Source organism: Hippoglossus hippoglossus, chromosome 9 (assembly GCF_009819705.1).
Source record: "Hippoglossus hippoglossus isolate fHipHip1 chromosome 9, fHipHip1.pri, whole genome shotgun sequence".
Lineage (NCBI taxonomy): Eukaryota > Metazoa > Chordata > Actinopteri > Pleuronectiformes > Pleuronectidae > Hippoglossus > Hippoglossus hippoglossus.
This window is the reverse complement of record NC_047159.1, coordinates 7,878,232-7,891,688: the sequence shown is the minus strand read 5'-3', so window position 1 is coordinate 7,891,688 and position 13,457 is coordinate 7,878,232. Positions and strand designations below refer to the sequence as shown.

The 13,457-nt window shown below is 41.7% G+C and overlaps 1 protein-coding gene across 2 annotated transcripts in view; it reads right to left on the bottom strand.

The window, feature by feature from the left end:
• The window catches only part of msh3 (mutS homolog 3 (E. coli)), a 37,655-nt gene that overhangs the window by 23,330 nt on the left and 868 nt on the right, over positions 1 to 13,457 (bottom strand). The window contains exons 3-14 of one of the 2 annotated variants that reach the window (XM_034596028.1): positions 13,136 to 13,395; positions 13,076 to 13,105; positions 12,398 to 12,619; positions 11,808 to 11,924; positions 11,453 to 11,570; positions 11,238 to 11,377; positions 10,182 to 10,348; positions 6,394 to 6,503; positions 5,657 to 5,771; positions 5,111 to 5,195; positions 3,930 to 4,039; positions 1,747 to 1,879 (exon numbers count right to left, since the gene is read on the bottom strand). In XM_034596028.1, coding sequence (XP_034451919.1) covers positions 1,747 to 1,879; positions 3,930 to 4,039; positions 5,111 to 5,195; positions 5,657 to 5,771; positions 6,394 to 6,503; positions 10,182 to 10,348; positions 11,238 to 11,377; positions 11,453 to 11,570; positions 11,808 to 11,924; positions 12,398 to 12,619; positions 13,076 to 13,105; positions 13,136 to 13,395 — 1,607 coding nt within the window. Of the gene's footprint in view, positions 1 to 1,746; positions 1,880 to 3,929; positions 4,040 to 5,110; positions 5,196 to 5,656; positions 5,772 to 6,393; positions 6,504 to 10,181; positions 10,349 to 11,237; positions 11,378 to 11,452; positions 11,571 to 11,807; positions 11,925 to 12,397; positions 12,620 to 13,075; positions 13,396 to 13,457 lie in introns of both variants that reach the window. The other variant, XM_034596027.1, reaches the window with a different exon arrangement.

Here is a 13,457-nt window from a genome sequence, read left to right as displayed (position 1 = left end):
CAGCCAACGCAGTCACTCACCAACTCCACCCACGCAGCCACCCACCCAAAAAATGAAATATCACAGCTGCCTCACTGCATTGTGTGTGACAGAATGTCAGTGAAAGGTAGACGCAGGATTTATTCAGCACTTCAGTCGCTGGTCGCTTCCTCTTTTCTTTATTTATCAAATAAGGTGACCGACTCTGCCACTATCAAACTATTTGATTTTATATAAATGTCTTTCAGTAATAGATGATATTCGACAACAAAGGAAATAGAGCTGTATCAAATGATATATCTACAAATCAATGTTCAGGCTTTAAAAAATAAAACTGGTGATCACTTAAGGTGAAATCAAATTAATGACGAATCAATACTCTGCGTTTCCACCTCTGAAGTGATATTGTAGAGTATATTGACTTCATGTAGCCCTCAGCAATGTCACAGTACAGCTCCGTGTCATGAAAGGTTAATGAGAGTCACACTGACAATGGTCTGCAGTGGTATTAATCACAGGCTGCGGTTTTAATGGTCCCTCATGTCAGCAGCCCCCTTGTTGCTCTTTTATGAACCCAAACAGACACTGACTGGAAACCATAACCGTGCCCTCCCTCCCATTATGTCAATGGAGCAATAGAGGCCACAGGCCATTACACACAGACCCATTTATCTACAGATGGGCAAAGTGACAATTAAGGTGTGTGTGTGTGTGTGTGTGTGTGTGTGTGTTCTCAGTGACATTTGATTATTTTTATACTAAATATGAAGGAGTTGGAAATGTGAGCAAGGAGCAAGATGTCGAGCTCATATTAGAGTTCCTCTCTCATCTCAGTACAACACACACACACCCACACACAAACACATGGATGAGATGAAGCTTTCTGACATTTCAAAGATGGGCCCGATGGGAAATGAGATCGTGTCATACAATCAGGTAAGTGCCACTGAGGCGACCGCTCCCTGTTGTTAATCAAGAGGCACGAGAACGAGGGAGAGAAAGAGAAAGAGAGAAAAGGGGTGAGGGGAAGAGAAAGAGGACATTTCTTCTCCTGATTTTGGTCATTGTTTCCAGCATTTCACCAAATACTCTGCCCACAGATCTCAGCTGAAGACAATGAGATTCCCATTGATTATCTAGACTGCACCGGCCCGGCATTTTCTAATTTGCAGATGGGTTAAGTTTTCTTTATTGTGTGATTTTGTTATGTTTGTATATTTAAGTTAAGTATACTTTAAACTGTTAACAGTCAATATGTTACATTTTAACTTCCAATTTGCCATAGCAATAAAAATGCTGTTCTTATAATCTACCACTGTTTTGTGATTTTCTTTTTTAAGTATCAGTTCTGGCACCATTTAGGCACCGGTACCGATGTAAAAGTATGGATTTTGCAGCAGAGAAAAAATAAATAAAACGATATCCAACCCTGTCTGCAGTGCTTTTGCCTTGTGCTCGCTCAGTCTCTCCATCTCCCTTGCTGGTGCTATCATCCATAACAAATTTACCGTCCACGCAAGGGTCAGACCTCAGTGAGATTCTCTCAAATGGAAGACCTTCTCTTTCACTCTCTAGTCTGTGTAACTGTCACTCTGGCTCTGTTGCATGTGAGAGTGAACTGTGTGTGTGTGTGTGTGTGTGTGTGTGTGCATGTGCTAACACCGCTAACTGAATCAATTCTCTGTATAAGCCGAGTGTGACCGGAGAGGCGATGTCAGTTTCGTGCTGCCTCCTGTGACCTCTTGTCAGTTTCATCACTTTTTTTACCTTTTTGTGGTAAATGCTGCAGATGCCCCTCTCCAGGTCGGGCAAGTGTGACAACAGGGATTTGATGGAAGTTAAGGGGAGAGAGTCGGACTCCAACATCTCCTGCACAGCATCCAGACGCTCGGAGATGGATCTGTGGGTTCACGGAAGAGAGAGGAGGGAGGGAAAGAAGGGAGGGGCAGAAATTAGGAAGATGAAAAGGAAGGCAAAGAGTGAAATAAATTAAAATGTGCCATTCCCATCATCAGCGCAGGAAGTTAAACATTTGAAGGGCTGAATCAGAGGCACCTTTTTTTTGCCGAGAACGGTGTTTTGTGTTGCCAAAATACAACTGATTAACTTTTTATGGATTCAGAAATGGGCTGTGGTTTGAAAGAGGTGATTTCTACTTCAGTTTGTATTTGTTTCCCATTTCTTCAAGGGATTCCTGGCATATTACCTCCAGAGACAGAACGCTGAGGGCATTAAGATGTGTTTAAGTTTTTAATAAACATTTAACATTTTTACAGGAGTTTTTTGGTGAGAGTTTAACAGGATCGTAAAAACCACAATGAAAAAAATGGTTAAAGCTTTTTAAAGAGCTGTCTTGATTTCTAAATTACAGGTAACCACCAATAAAAGTTGCTATAAAAGCCACAGAATACAAAACTGGTCTGTGAGCAAAAACATCCAGAAAAAAAAAAGTACTGTGAAAGCAGATGAAGAAAAGCTTAGTGACGAAATAAATGGACATCGTTCTCACACTCCATCATGAATGTAGTGTATTATTTGTGTGTGCGCACAATGTGCATGAGTGTCCGTGTCATGTGCTTCTGCGCTGTGTGTGTGTGTGTGTGTGTGTGTGTGTGTGTGTGTGTGTGTGTGTGTGTGTGTGTGTGTGTGTGTGTGTGTGTGTGTGTGTAATCTGTGTTTTATTGATGCTGAAATCCTGCAGAGGAGCGACAGTATCTGTTTAATCTGAGAGCAGTGCACAATCCACAGCTATAATCCACGCACGGGGGGGGGGGGGTAAGGGACGACCACACACGCACAAGCACATGGGAAGTTGATACTCACACGGACAATACATGGATGATAATAAAATTACAATGCAGAGAAGAGGAAGAGAACAGCAGTATTATAACTGAGTGGTTGTTTGTAGCAGAAGAACTTTTTATGTGCGTGTTCACCCTGCAGTGTTTCTGAAAGAGGAGCAGCTGCTCCTCCGAGAGAAAAATATGCAAGTGTTCACTTTATGGGAGTTTTTTTGCATCCGCTGTAACACGGCTCACATGGAGTTAATGCAGCTTTGGAGAGTTTCATTAAAAGTACCAGACACAAAAAAATAAATGGGATGTTGAGATATTCTTTAATAACAGTCGGGTGACTTGTGAAGCTCAACTATGCACTTAAGGAAGAAGAAACTAATGCAATGGTTTATTCTTCAAAACAGCAGTGATTAAAAACATATTTTAATTAGAAGAATTTAAAAACAATTGTGCCTTAGGCTTCTTATATTTATATTTCTGGTCCCAACACTGGATTTATTCATACATGTAAACAGATTAATGGTGTATAAATGTGCACATGTGACCCCGACAAACATGAAGTGTTGAAAAGGATTTTAAAACAGCTGTGTTGATAAACTACAGAAAGAACCAAAACCTACAAAACCATTCTGTGATCCACATCCATCCAAATGGACCAGAGAAGCAGATCCACACAAGCTCAGTGATGTGATAAATGGATCGTACAAGACCCGTTGGAAGTTATAATAATGAATGAGAATTCTTTTCTGACTGCACAGATGAAGCCGATTTGGACTTAAACAATGCAAAAGTGCCTGATAATCAAAAATGAATGCCTCCCCTCGGTTGTTCCAGGTAATTGATAGTCAAATAGACGCAATGTTATTGTATCACATTGTCAAATATGTGTCATGTCTGGTTGTCTGATTAATGTGAATTTGCAAATCATAAGCATGTGAATCTTTCCCATCTCTACAACATGACATGAAAGTGGCATCCTCGCTGCCTGAGAGGCTGAATTCAGGGCAAGAAAGTGGCCTCAGCATGAATCTGTGATCCTGACAGCCGGGCTCAGAGCAGACAAACTCCTGATGTGTATTTTGGTATCATGGTGGAGCTAAGAGACGAAAACAGAGAAAGACCAGTTGAGCAGCGATGGTCGTGTCCTGTACTCACTGCGGGTCTGTGAGGGGCTGGCTCACCCACTTCCTCATCAGTCTCCTCCCAAACCGAGTGCACGTGTGGTCCAACACCCACAACAGGCTGCCCCTCACGCCACCATCTGTCTGTCATTTCATGGAGAGAACGGATTATACAAAAAACATGCAGTAATACACACATGCAATGAATCACATACAGTAATACACACATGCAGCCTGAATATAATGCCCAAGTGGTGCATCAATCAATAACAAACAATTTGAGACTAATGCAGTAAAATTGAGATAAACCTAAATAAATAAATAGAAAAAAATGTAATATAATATAATAAAATGACTAATAAAAGTATGGAATAAACTAAATTAAGAATCTAAAAAGAAAAGAAAATAAGAAAAAAGCAGTAAAACAGAAGTTGAGATAAAAGAGATATAGTAAGAATAAGTCAACTTGGTTAATAACGATAAAAGAGAACTCAACCAATATATATATACGTGCAGAATCAATACGTGGTGGTTAGTGTCAATACTGAGGTGGCGGCCACAAATAAATAAATGAATGGGAAACACAGTGAAGTGTTAAAATACTTTTGATTCTTTGTGAAACTGGAGCAGCTCACAGGAGCTCAGCCGAAGAGGCCGTTCTTCAGATGTGGCCCAGGATGGGTTTGTGTTCACACAACTTAATGTGGTCTGAGGACAGATGCCATCACCAGGTCTGAGCAGGGCTGGTGAGAGCATCTGATATTAGCAATGGAAGTGGGGAGCAGGTTATGGAAGCCACAAGCAGTCAGAAGAGAACGCATGAACTGGGCTTCAACTCCAAGAGTCATGAGTTTCTGGGTGTGCGTGTGTGTGTGTGTGTTTGTGTGTCAGACGTGCTGACATCCTACATAGTATACACGTACGCACACACACGTACGCACACACACACGCACACACCACAGCAGCAGAGTCGTGCTGAACTTTTGAGCCGTTACCCACAGAAGCCTGAAGAGTCACTGAACATTTTCTTTCAATTTATTTCACGCATTAATTTTTTACGCTCCAGTGTAAGACTGTCACATGATTTCTCCAGTGACTTGTCTCAGTGACTGTATGAAATACACTAACAAGTTAAATACTGAGATATTGAGTCACTTTAATTGTCTGCTACTACCTGACAGCTTGTTTATGGCGCCAGGCAACATGAGCGTTCACCTGATTGTTGAGGATTTCCAGGTTCCTCAGGGTGGTGGCACTCAGGGTCATTCCCTCTGAGCGGCAAGACAGACGCTGGAAGGAGCTGTTCAGAGCAAACACATTATTACAACACAACTACACAATGTGAGAAGTATAACGAGATTAGGTTTTATCCACTTTTACTTATATGTGACTCTGGAGAATGTCATTCAAAATATTAGTTCAAATATCACGAACAGGAAAATGAGAAGGTCATTTATTTTCAAATGGCACATAAAGCCAAGCAGAAAGTAATCCACTACTTTACTGTTCAACAGGTTTTTAAAGGTAAAGATTGTGAGGGTGAATATTCCTCAACCTTAACTTGACTTTGCATAAATTAGAGCAATTCTATCTTCTTAGTTTGTATATATATTATATACTATATTAATACTATCTTTGTGTTAACCTCAAAAAGTTATATTAGGGGAGAAGAAAAAGATAAATCCTGGAAAAAATAAGCTAAGAAATGCATTCTCTTATTTATTGAAATTGTAGTGTATGTATATGTGTGTGTGTATTTACCATTCACTCCTAAAAACTCTCTCTAAGTTGAATTCCTGGAGAAACTGGATGAGCGGCCCCAGACAGCAGATCACTGGAGTCTCCATGGACGCTACACTGGACAGACACCTAGAGGCTGTGGGACACAACAACACACCCACCAACACGTCACATCTTCACGCACAACACACAAAAACACAGCCACGAGTCACAAGCCCCCTCCTCAGACATGTCCAGGGTGCTGGTTTGAGACATTTATGTCCAGAACATTCACGCGAGGGGCAGTGTCTGAATACGACGTATAAACCCCACTGCAGAGAGCACAGGGGTTTTGTTCACAGCCCATCAGACAAATGGTGCGAGAAGAAACCACCAGCTCAGCCGAAATGTATATTTTTGCATTGACAACAAATACGTCAAGCATATGGACGTTTCTGTCAAATCAATGAGTATACAGGGAAGCAGTAAAGTGTCTAAGGCAGCTGTTGCAATGCAAGAAAAACAACAAAATGCCCACGCTGTGAATTTTAATGCCATCTTCCTGCTGTAGCTCACTCAGACAGGGGGAAAGGTTCAAGGAAACGTCTGGAGCAACCGACTCGGACGTTTGCGTTCTCACATACAGCCCCTCTCTGGAAAACTTACGGAACATGTCTGGACCTCTGTGCATGTCTGACAGTCTAAATGATAATATGAGTAATTAAAGGGATATAGAATAAAAGATTGAAAAGAAAAGAGGCGAACACACACACACACACCTTTCTTCTCAGTGTGGCAGTAGAACTCGGTGACTGTGTTCATGGCAGACGGGAACTCGAACTGAGCGCGGTCTCTCTTCTCGACTCTCACCCGGTCATCAGCCTGAGCACTGGGGGAGAGAGCAGCACGACACCATCGACTGCAGAGGTCAGTGACACTTGTGACTAATCACGGACATAACATCTGATATCTCCTCGTTTTTCTCTCCGTCAGAAGAATTAGACGCAGCAGCAGCGCTTCATGTTGCTGTCGTGCTTTTGTTCAACTCATCGGATACACACATAATAATAACTTTATATATAGCACTTATCTAAACAAGGTAACGAAGTGCTTCACACAATGCATGGTACTGCGGCTGAAGAGAAATCTGGCTTGCATGGCAGTAGTATGAAAGCCATGCAAACCTCAGTCACACCCAAACACACACAGTTCCCCTGCATCTCCCCATTGTTCCATTCACTCTCGAGGCTTTGCTGCTTTCAAGGACTCGGCCGCTTTGTCTGCTCTGTTGTTGCCAGGGCAACCGAGGCGAGCACGTGGCTATGGACACAGTGTTGAAGCATTTTCTGTCTTCCGTTTCCTCTCACACACACACACACACACACACACACACACACACACACACACACACACACACACACACACACACACACACACACACACACACACACACACACACACACACACACACACACACACACACAGAGAGAGAGAGAGATCACCATCTTCAGCCACTTGTCGGATTGGAAATAAAGATTGTGTGATCAATAGACCACATATTGTGCCAGCATGCAGTGCAACTACAACCATCAATCATTTAACTGGTCAATTCAACCATATTGTGAGGTTTACAGGAACATTGATGATTGCGGGTATTGATCGAGGGACGGAGGGATGCAGCGTACGGCGTTTCTACAAGTCCTCACAGGAAGCGGCGTTTATGAAGTGTCAGGCCCAAGGTCAGGCTTTGAGGTTTTCCAGGAAACTACAAAGATTGATGCTGATTCAGGTTCATGCTGACAGCTGACCAGAGGTTTGAGTTCTGCCCAGAAGTCCAGATAAAATAATTCATCTGACTGTCAGCAGGAATATTCAAAATCTACAGAACAAATTTTCCAGATATTTTGCGGAGGGGTGCAAGTTTAACCCCAACGATGGCACTTAGGAAAATACTGAAGTGAAGAACAAAGTGATTAGAATTCTTCCACTGGGGATCATTGATGTCTAGTTCTTATATTATATAAATATTTCACCATGTTACAGTTTGTGGTATTCTTATCAGTTCAGCCACTGAGGAGACCCTCAAATACCAGTTTCAATACTCTGAGCTCCACAAGTTAAATTAATTATTAAACCGCGATTTGGGTTTTGTCCATCTCTGCAGGTCCGAGGGTGAGAGTGCTCTTTATTAGGAAGTAGCACAATGCTTCTTTTGGCATTAAGGTTGTTTTTCTTTTAGCTGTTTTCACTCCTGTCTGGTTTGTATGTTTGTAAGCAAGATTATGCAAAAACTACAGAGCGGATTTCCAGTCAGGGAAGAACCCATTAAAATTAGGTGTTGATCCGGATCAGGGGGCCGATCCCTTTCTTTAACATTGTGAGATGGGGTGTTTTCCAACATTTTTGTTGATTTCCCAGAGAACAATTAATTTATCAAATCTCGATCTTTTATTTTTTTTTCCTTCAAATGTTTACAACACTGTGATGGTCAACCAAAGATGGCAAAAGGCTCAAATCAGACGTCGGTGTGCACAACAGATTAAGGCAGGGCTCTTTGTGAAGTTATTACTTCTTCCGGTGTGTATTGGGATTTATCCTGATACATGCCTGCTGTCTCACCATGAACTCAGAAACTTTCAGGGTGCCATTCACTCACTTAAAACCTTTGGAAATGCCAGAAAGCGATAACATCTCTGTTGAGCTTTTCAGTCGCTGTGATCCCCTTCACTGCTCTGATCCTGACACCAGGCTGAGGATGAGTAAAGCAACCAATACTTCACCAGGCGACAAGCAGCCTCCCAGGGACTCATTACCTGCTGCTCCATGCACACACGTACATCCCTGTTGCCTGGGGGCCCGTCTCACCTCAGAGACACGGAGGCTGTCGAGTTAACGTCAGCAACCACAGAAATAACGTCACCCCTTTATGTCACCGTAACGTTTATTACAGTCAAAGCCGATACCCATCAGCACTTCTGTATTTCACAATCATTCATGCATTGCAAGTGTCGTTCTTCTCCGTCTGATGAATCACGATTAAAGAAAAAAAACTAATCACCTTGAAAATTGTCCTGGGAGGAGGACATTGGTAGTGATCTGTAAAGGGCCGCACTTAGCCGAGCATTGTGTGTGTGTGTGTGTGAATGGAAATGTGATAAATTTTCTGTCTGAGCTGAACAGACAAAGCTGCCCTGTATTTGTATGATACAGGCCACGTAACAGATAAGATTCTTGTCTCTGATAGAACAACGTGAGAGAACAGGGCTGTTCAAGCAATATAATTGGACTGGCCTTTACAGGCCCGTCTCCACTAAAATCACCAAAAAAAACGGATGGCTGAGAAAAGAAGGAGCGGCAGAGACAAAGAAAGAGAGGAATGAATACAAATCACCTCAAATTTCCTGAATTAAATCCAGACTAAGATAGAAAAATGAAAGAAAAGGGCCACTTGAAATATTATATGCACCATCGAGGAGTGGAAAGCGACAGACATCCGTCCTGTTTATCCAACCGTCCCATTCTAATCTAATCCACTCCCTCGTTTCATTTTCACAGCGTAATGCAATCACACGCGGCCTCCGTAGGAGCCCGTCCCCACCGGTATGAACATGCTGGGTGCAGAGGGAAGGACGACGGATGGGAGGCAACAGGTTTCTGTTACGCAGCAGTTCAGCGTTACTGTCGCTGGCTGCGCTGTTTGTCCATCGATGAACAAAATCTGCTCCTTCTGAACTAGAGCTGCATTAAACAGAAGTCTGATTTTGGAACAACTCCCTGTTGTACTTCACCTTCTTATACTGAGCTGATCTGTTCATCATTTCACTGCTGCATAATTTCATCATTACCATTTGTATTGATAGTGCAACCTTGACAGAGGGAAGTCAACTATGAGCTGGAAGAATGGGTTCACAATTTGTTTGTTGACCCTATTTTTGAATGCTTTTGATTTTGCCTTTATATATTATATATGCATAACATTTCCAATGGTTGGTATCTTTTTTTATCTGCATAACTTTGTGTATATGACCACTTTCATAGAGTATATCAACATATTTGACCCCAAAACACACATCACGTGATTTGATCACACTTGTGTCTTGTGTTTTTTACCAAGGTTCCCAAATAAATGCTAAATTAGGTTTTGTGGCTGTAATAAAAAAAATCCTGCATTTTAACACTTGAAAAGTAACATTTTAAATGTGACCAATAAATGTATTTTAGTGTTTTTCCATGATGATATGTTAGTCTGAATAATAAGTATTCCAACATTTCTCTTAATAGGAGCATCGACAGTAAATGTGATGTAAAATTAGCCAAACAGATTTATCATTTGTAAAACCTGACTTATGATAACATAATCTCATCATGAACCTGCTTTGATTTCCTCATCCACGCTGAGACCACAGAACTCCACATAAAACACTGTCTGCCCTGAGTGGGGAAATCTAAACACAATCCCTCCGAGTGAAATAATCTAATCTCACAAACACCAAACACTTCAATGAGAATATACAGTCATGTAGAAAATGGCTCAATACTGCCCCTTGGTGTCCTGACAGCAGATTACCTGGCATTGGTGACGCTCTGCAGGAGTCTGTGTGTTTGTTCAGAGAGGTCAGAGGGCACCAGGATCTCCACTGGGTTGATCTTCAAGATTCGAGCCTCCAGCTCAGAGCGCGACTGACCGTCAGGGAAACAGTCCAGTAACACGTCTCCTGTGCTCGGCTGAACTGCCTGCACACACAAACACAAGCACACCATGAATAGAGAGAGAAAATACATATACTGTGGAGAGGAACATCTTTCGGTGCTGTGGTGATCGACCACTTGGTCTGAATTTCAGGAGTAATGTCATGTTTAATGAAATAATTCCTTCACAATTCTTATGATAAAGAAAAGTGGGTCATTCAATTTCTTGTTGTTTCTAGTTTTCCTTCTAAATGAAATGGTTTCAAGTAGTGTATCTTGTTGTAGCTGCACCATAAAAATATGAAAGTTGAAAAAGAGTGAAAATGCACATAAAGATGCACTTCAGTGGAAAATGATAAAAACTAAAATGATAAACAGGATTGTTTTCACTGTTGGTAACATTAACTTTATGTATTTAAACCATATCAGGGCTGGTTTGGATACTTTTTTCACCATATGTAATTTTGTGATTTCATCAAATATTCTACATTTTCTAAAAAATAATCCTAAGAATATAAAATAAGCAGGTAGGATTTTCTAGTTTTGGCCATGAAATAAATACATACGGAAAGTAATACATACGGAAAGTTAATTATTAATCTATTAACAGAATAGACAAGTCTTTTTTATGTCCTTTTTTATGTCTAAAGATTATATATATATACACGTGTGTGTGTGTGTGTGTGTGTGTATAAATAAATATACAAAGATAAATTCATTAATTAATTTAACTACAGGTTGACAGAAATTACATAAAATTCAAATAAACTAATAATAAATAATTAATTTAATTGAAATACAAGATCAAGGCACAAACCCTTAATGTGTATTAACAAGCTGAGACATCTTTACCTTTCTAATAAACTGTTGATATTAACATGTGTAAAAGTGAAAGACCTGATTAACGAGTTGCCTGGATGCAGCTCATACTCACCACCAGCCCGACAGTCAGCTGCTTCTTCAGTTTGTCCCAGTTCTCACTGATACACAGCAGGAAGCTGTTGGGAGGGTCCAGCAGCTCGTCACCACAGGCCCCCTCCTCCACACCCCCCAGTCTGCAGACCGGGTTCACATCTTAATAATATGTCAAGGACACAGCTTCAGACATAGAGCTGGAAAAAGACATGTATTCACAGTGTGTAAGGATACCCTCTCCCACCAGGGTGGACTTTGTGTACAGAGCAGTGAGCTGACGAGTGAACAGCGCGTTCTTATTGGCTCCCAAGGCCTTCATGGCAGACGTCTCCGTCTGCTTAACCACTCCCACCTGGAAGTTAGAGGCGATGGAGCAGTAAGAAAAATGTTAACATTTAAATACATGAATGGAAAAACTTAGATCATTTATCTGCACAACCCTAGTAGTTGTTGGTATTTTGAGCATAAGTCATTTGCCAAAAATATGATAAAACACACAATGAACAAAGTTAAAGATTAAATTATTATTATTGCCATCATCAGTCAAACTTTTTGTAATATCATACCAACACCATGTCACATATTCTACCTTGTGTCCGTGGGAAACCAAGCGTCTGACATGAACGAAGAGTCGGTGTGTGGGGATGCTGCACGTCATGAAGTTATGATCCTGATGACAGAAGATATTCAGCTCCTTCGCAGCAATCTGATCACACACACACACACACACACACACACACACACACACACACACACACACACACACACACACACACACACACACACACACACACACACACACACACACACACACACACACACACACACACACACACAGACAGACAGACAGACAGACAGACAGAATGTCATCTTAACAGAAAACAGAGGGAAAGTTCAAATTTCTCCCGACAGGACGTCTCTCCCTTAAAACTCCAGAAATGTTTGACGAGCTCTCAAAAATGATTAAAATGTGTTGTTTCTAAAAGGACAGAGAGGAAGATGAGTTTAAAACTCACATAAAAGCAAAAAACAATAACAAAAACAAACAAATGTTACAGACAGAGACACAGTTAGAACTCAGCAATTAAAAAGATAACATCATTATGAAATGACTTTTACACAGTAATATATATTTAATTCATATTCTCAGTGTCCTTCTTGACTGGTTGTACTTCTCACCTCTGCGTCCTCTCCAAAGAACCGGTACTTGTAACCACACTCCACAGCCAGCAAGGCGTCCTTATGTTGCTCCTTCAGCTCAATGACCTGCTGCTCCAGCGGAGTGTAGACGATTTTTGAGCATCTGGAGGGGGCGCTAGAGTGTGACGGCGGACTTAGCTCTGCAGCCTTTCCTCCTCTTCCTCCTCTTCCTGGATTTACAAACTGAGAGAACAAGACACCCTGCAGAGGGCAAAAAGAAATCATGAACCAATAGAAAGGTTTACAGGTTGATAGTCAGCAATACACAAATAACATACACAAACATTTTCAACAGATTCCTGGATATATTGTTTACAGTGTTGTGACAACAGCATCTACACACATGGTTCACAATCACCTCCATCATATCTTTAACATTTCTACACATTAGCTTCTTGTCACCTAAACACAAACCCATACAACAATGATGGGAAGTTAACTCAACTAATCAATTGGACCAAGATGATGCATCAGGCTTCATTGTTATTGGCCTCCTATGGTGCTGCCTTGCTCATGGACCAATTAGCTCCACGAGCAAGGCAGCATCACCTTTGTGGCAGATGCTTTCCGTCATGGACTTGAACCTTCATCCTTTTGTCAACCTGCTGCTCAAAGCACATTGATATGATGCAGTCAAATTTAATAATCTGTACCTACCTGTTTTGCGGCAGCCAACCCTGAGCTCCCCTCTCGTTTCTCCTCTTCATCCTCCTCCTCCTCTTCATCCTCCTCTCCGTCCTCATGCTCCTCCTCCGTGTTCTGAAGTCTGTGTTTATAGCTGTGCGGATCCTGATCGTCCACATGAGGCCTGACGCCGCTTCCTTGATCACAGATTTTACTGCCAACACCGTCAGTCTTCTTTTCCTGCCCCTGAGTGTCAGTGAGCCCGGGCTCAGTCACCCAGGTGAAGCCTTTCAGCTTCTCCAGGGTGGAGGAGCAGAGGCCGCCTGCTCCTCGACTGCGCGTCAGCTTCGTCTCTGAAGAAAAGAGAGAGAGAGTTTTAAACATCATTTTCACCACAGTCTGGCCCCAGTCGGAG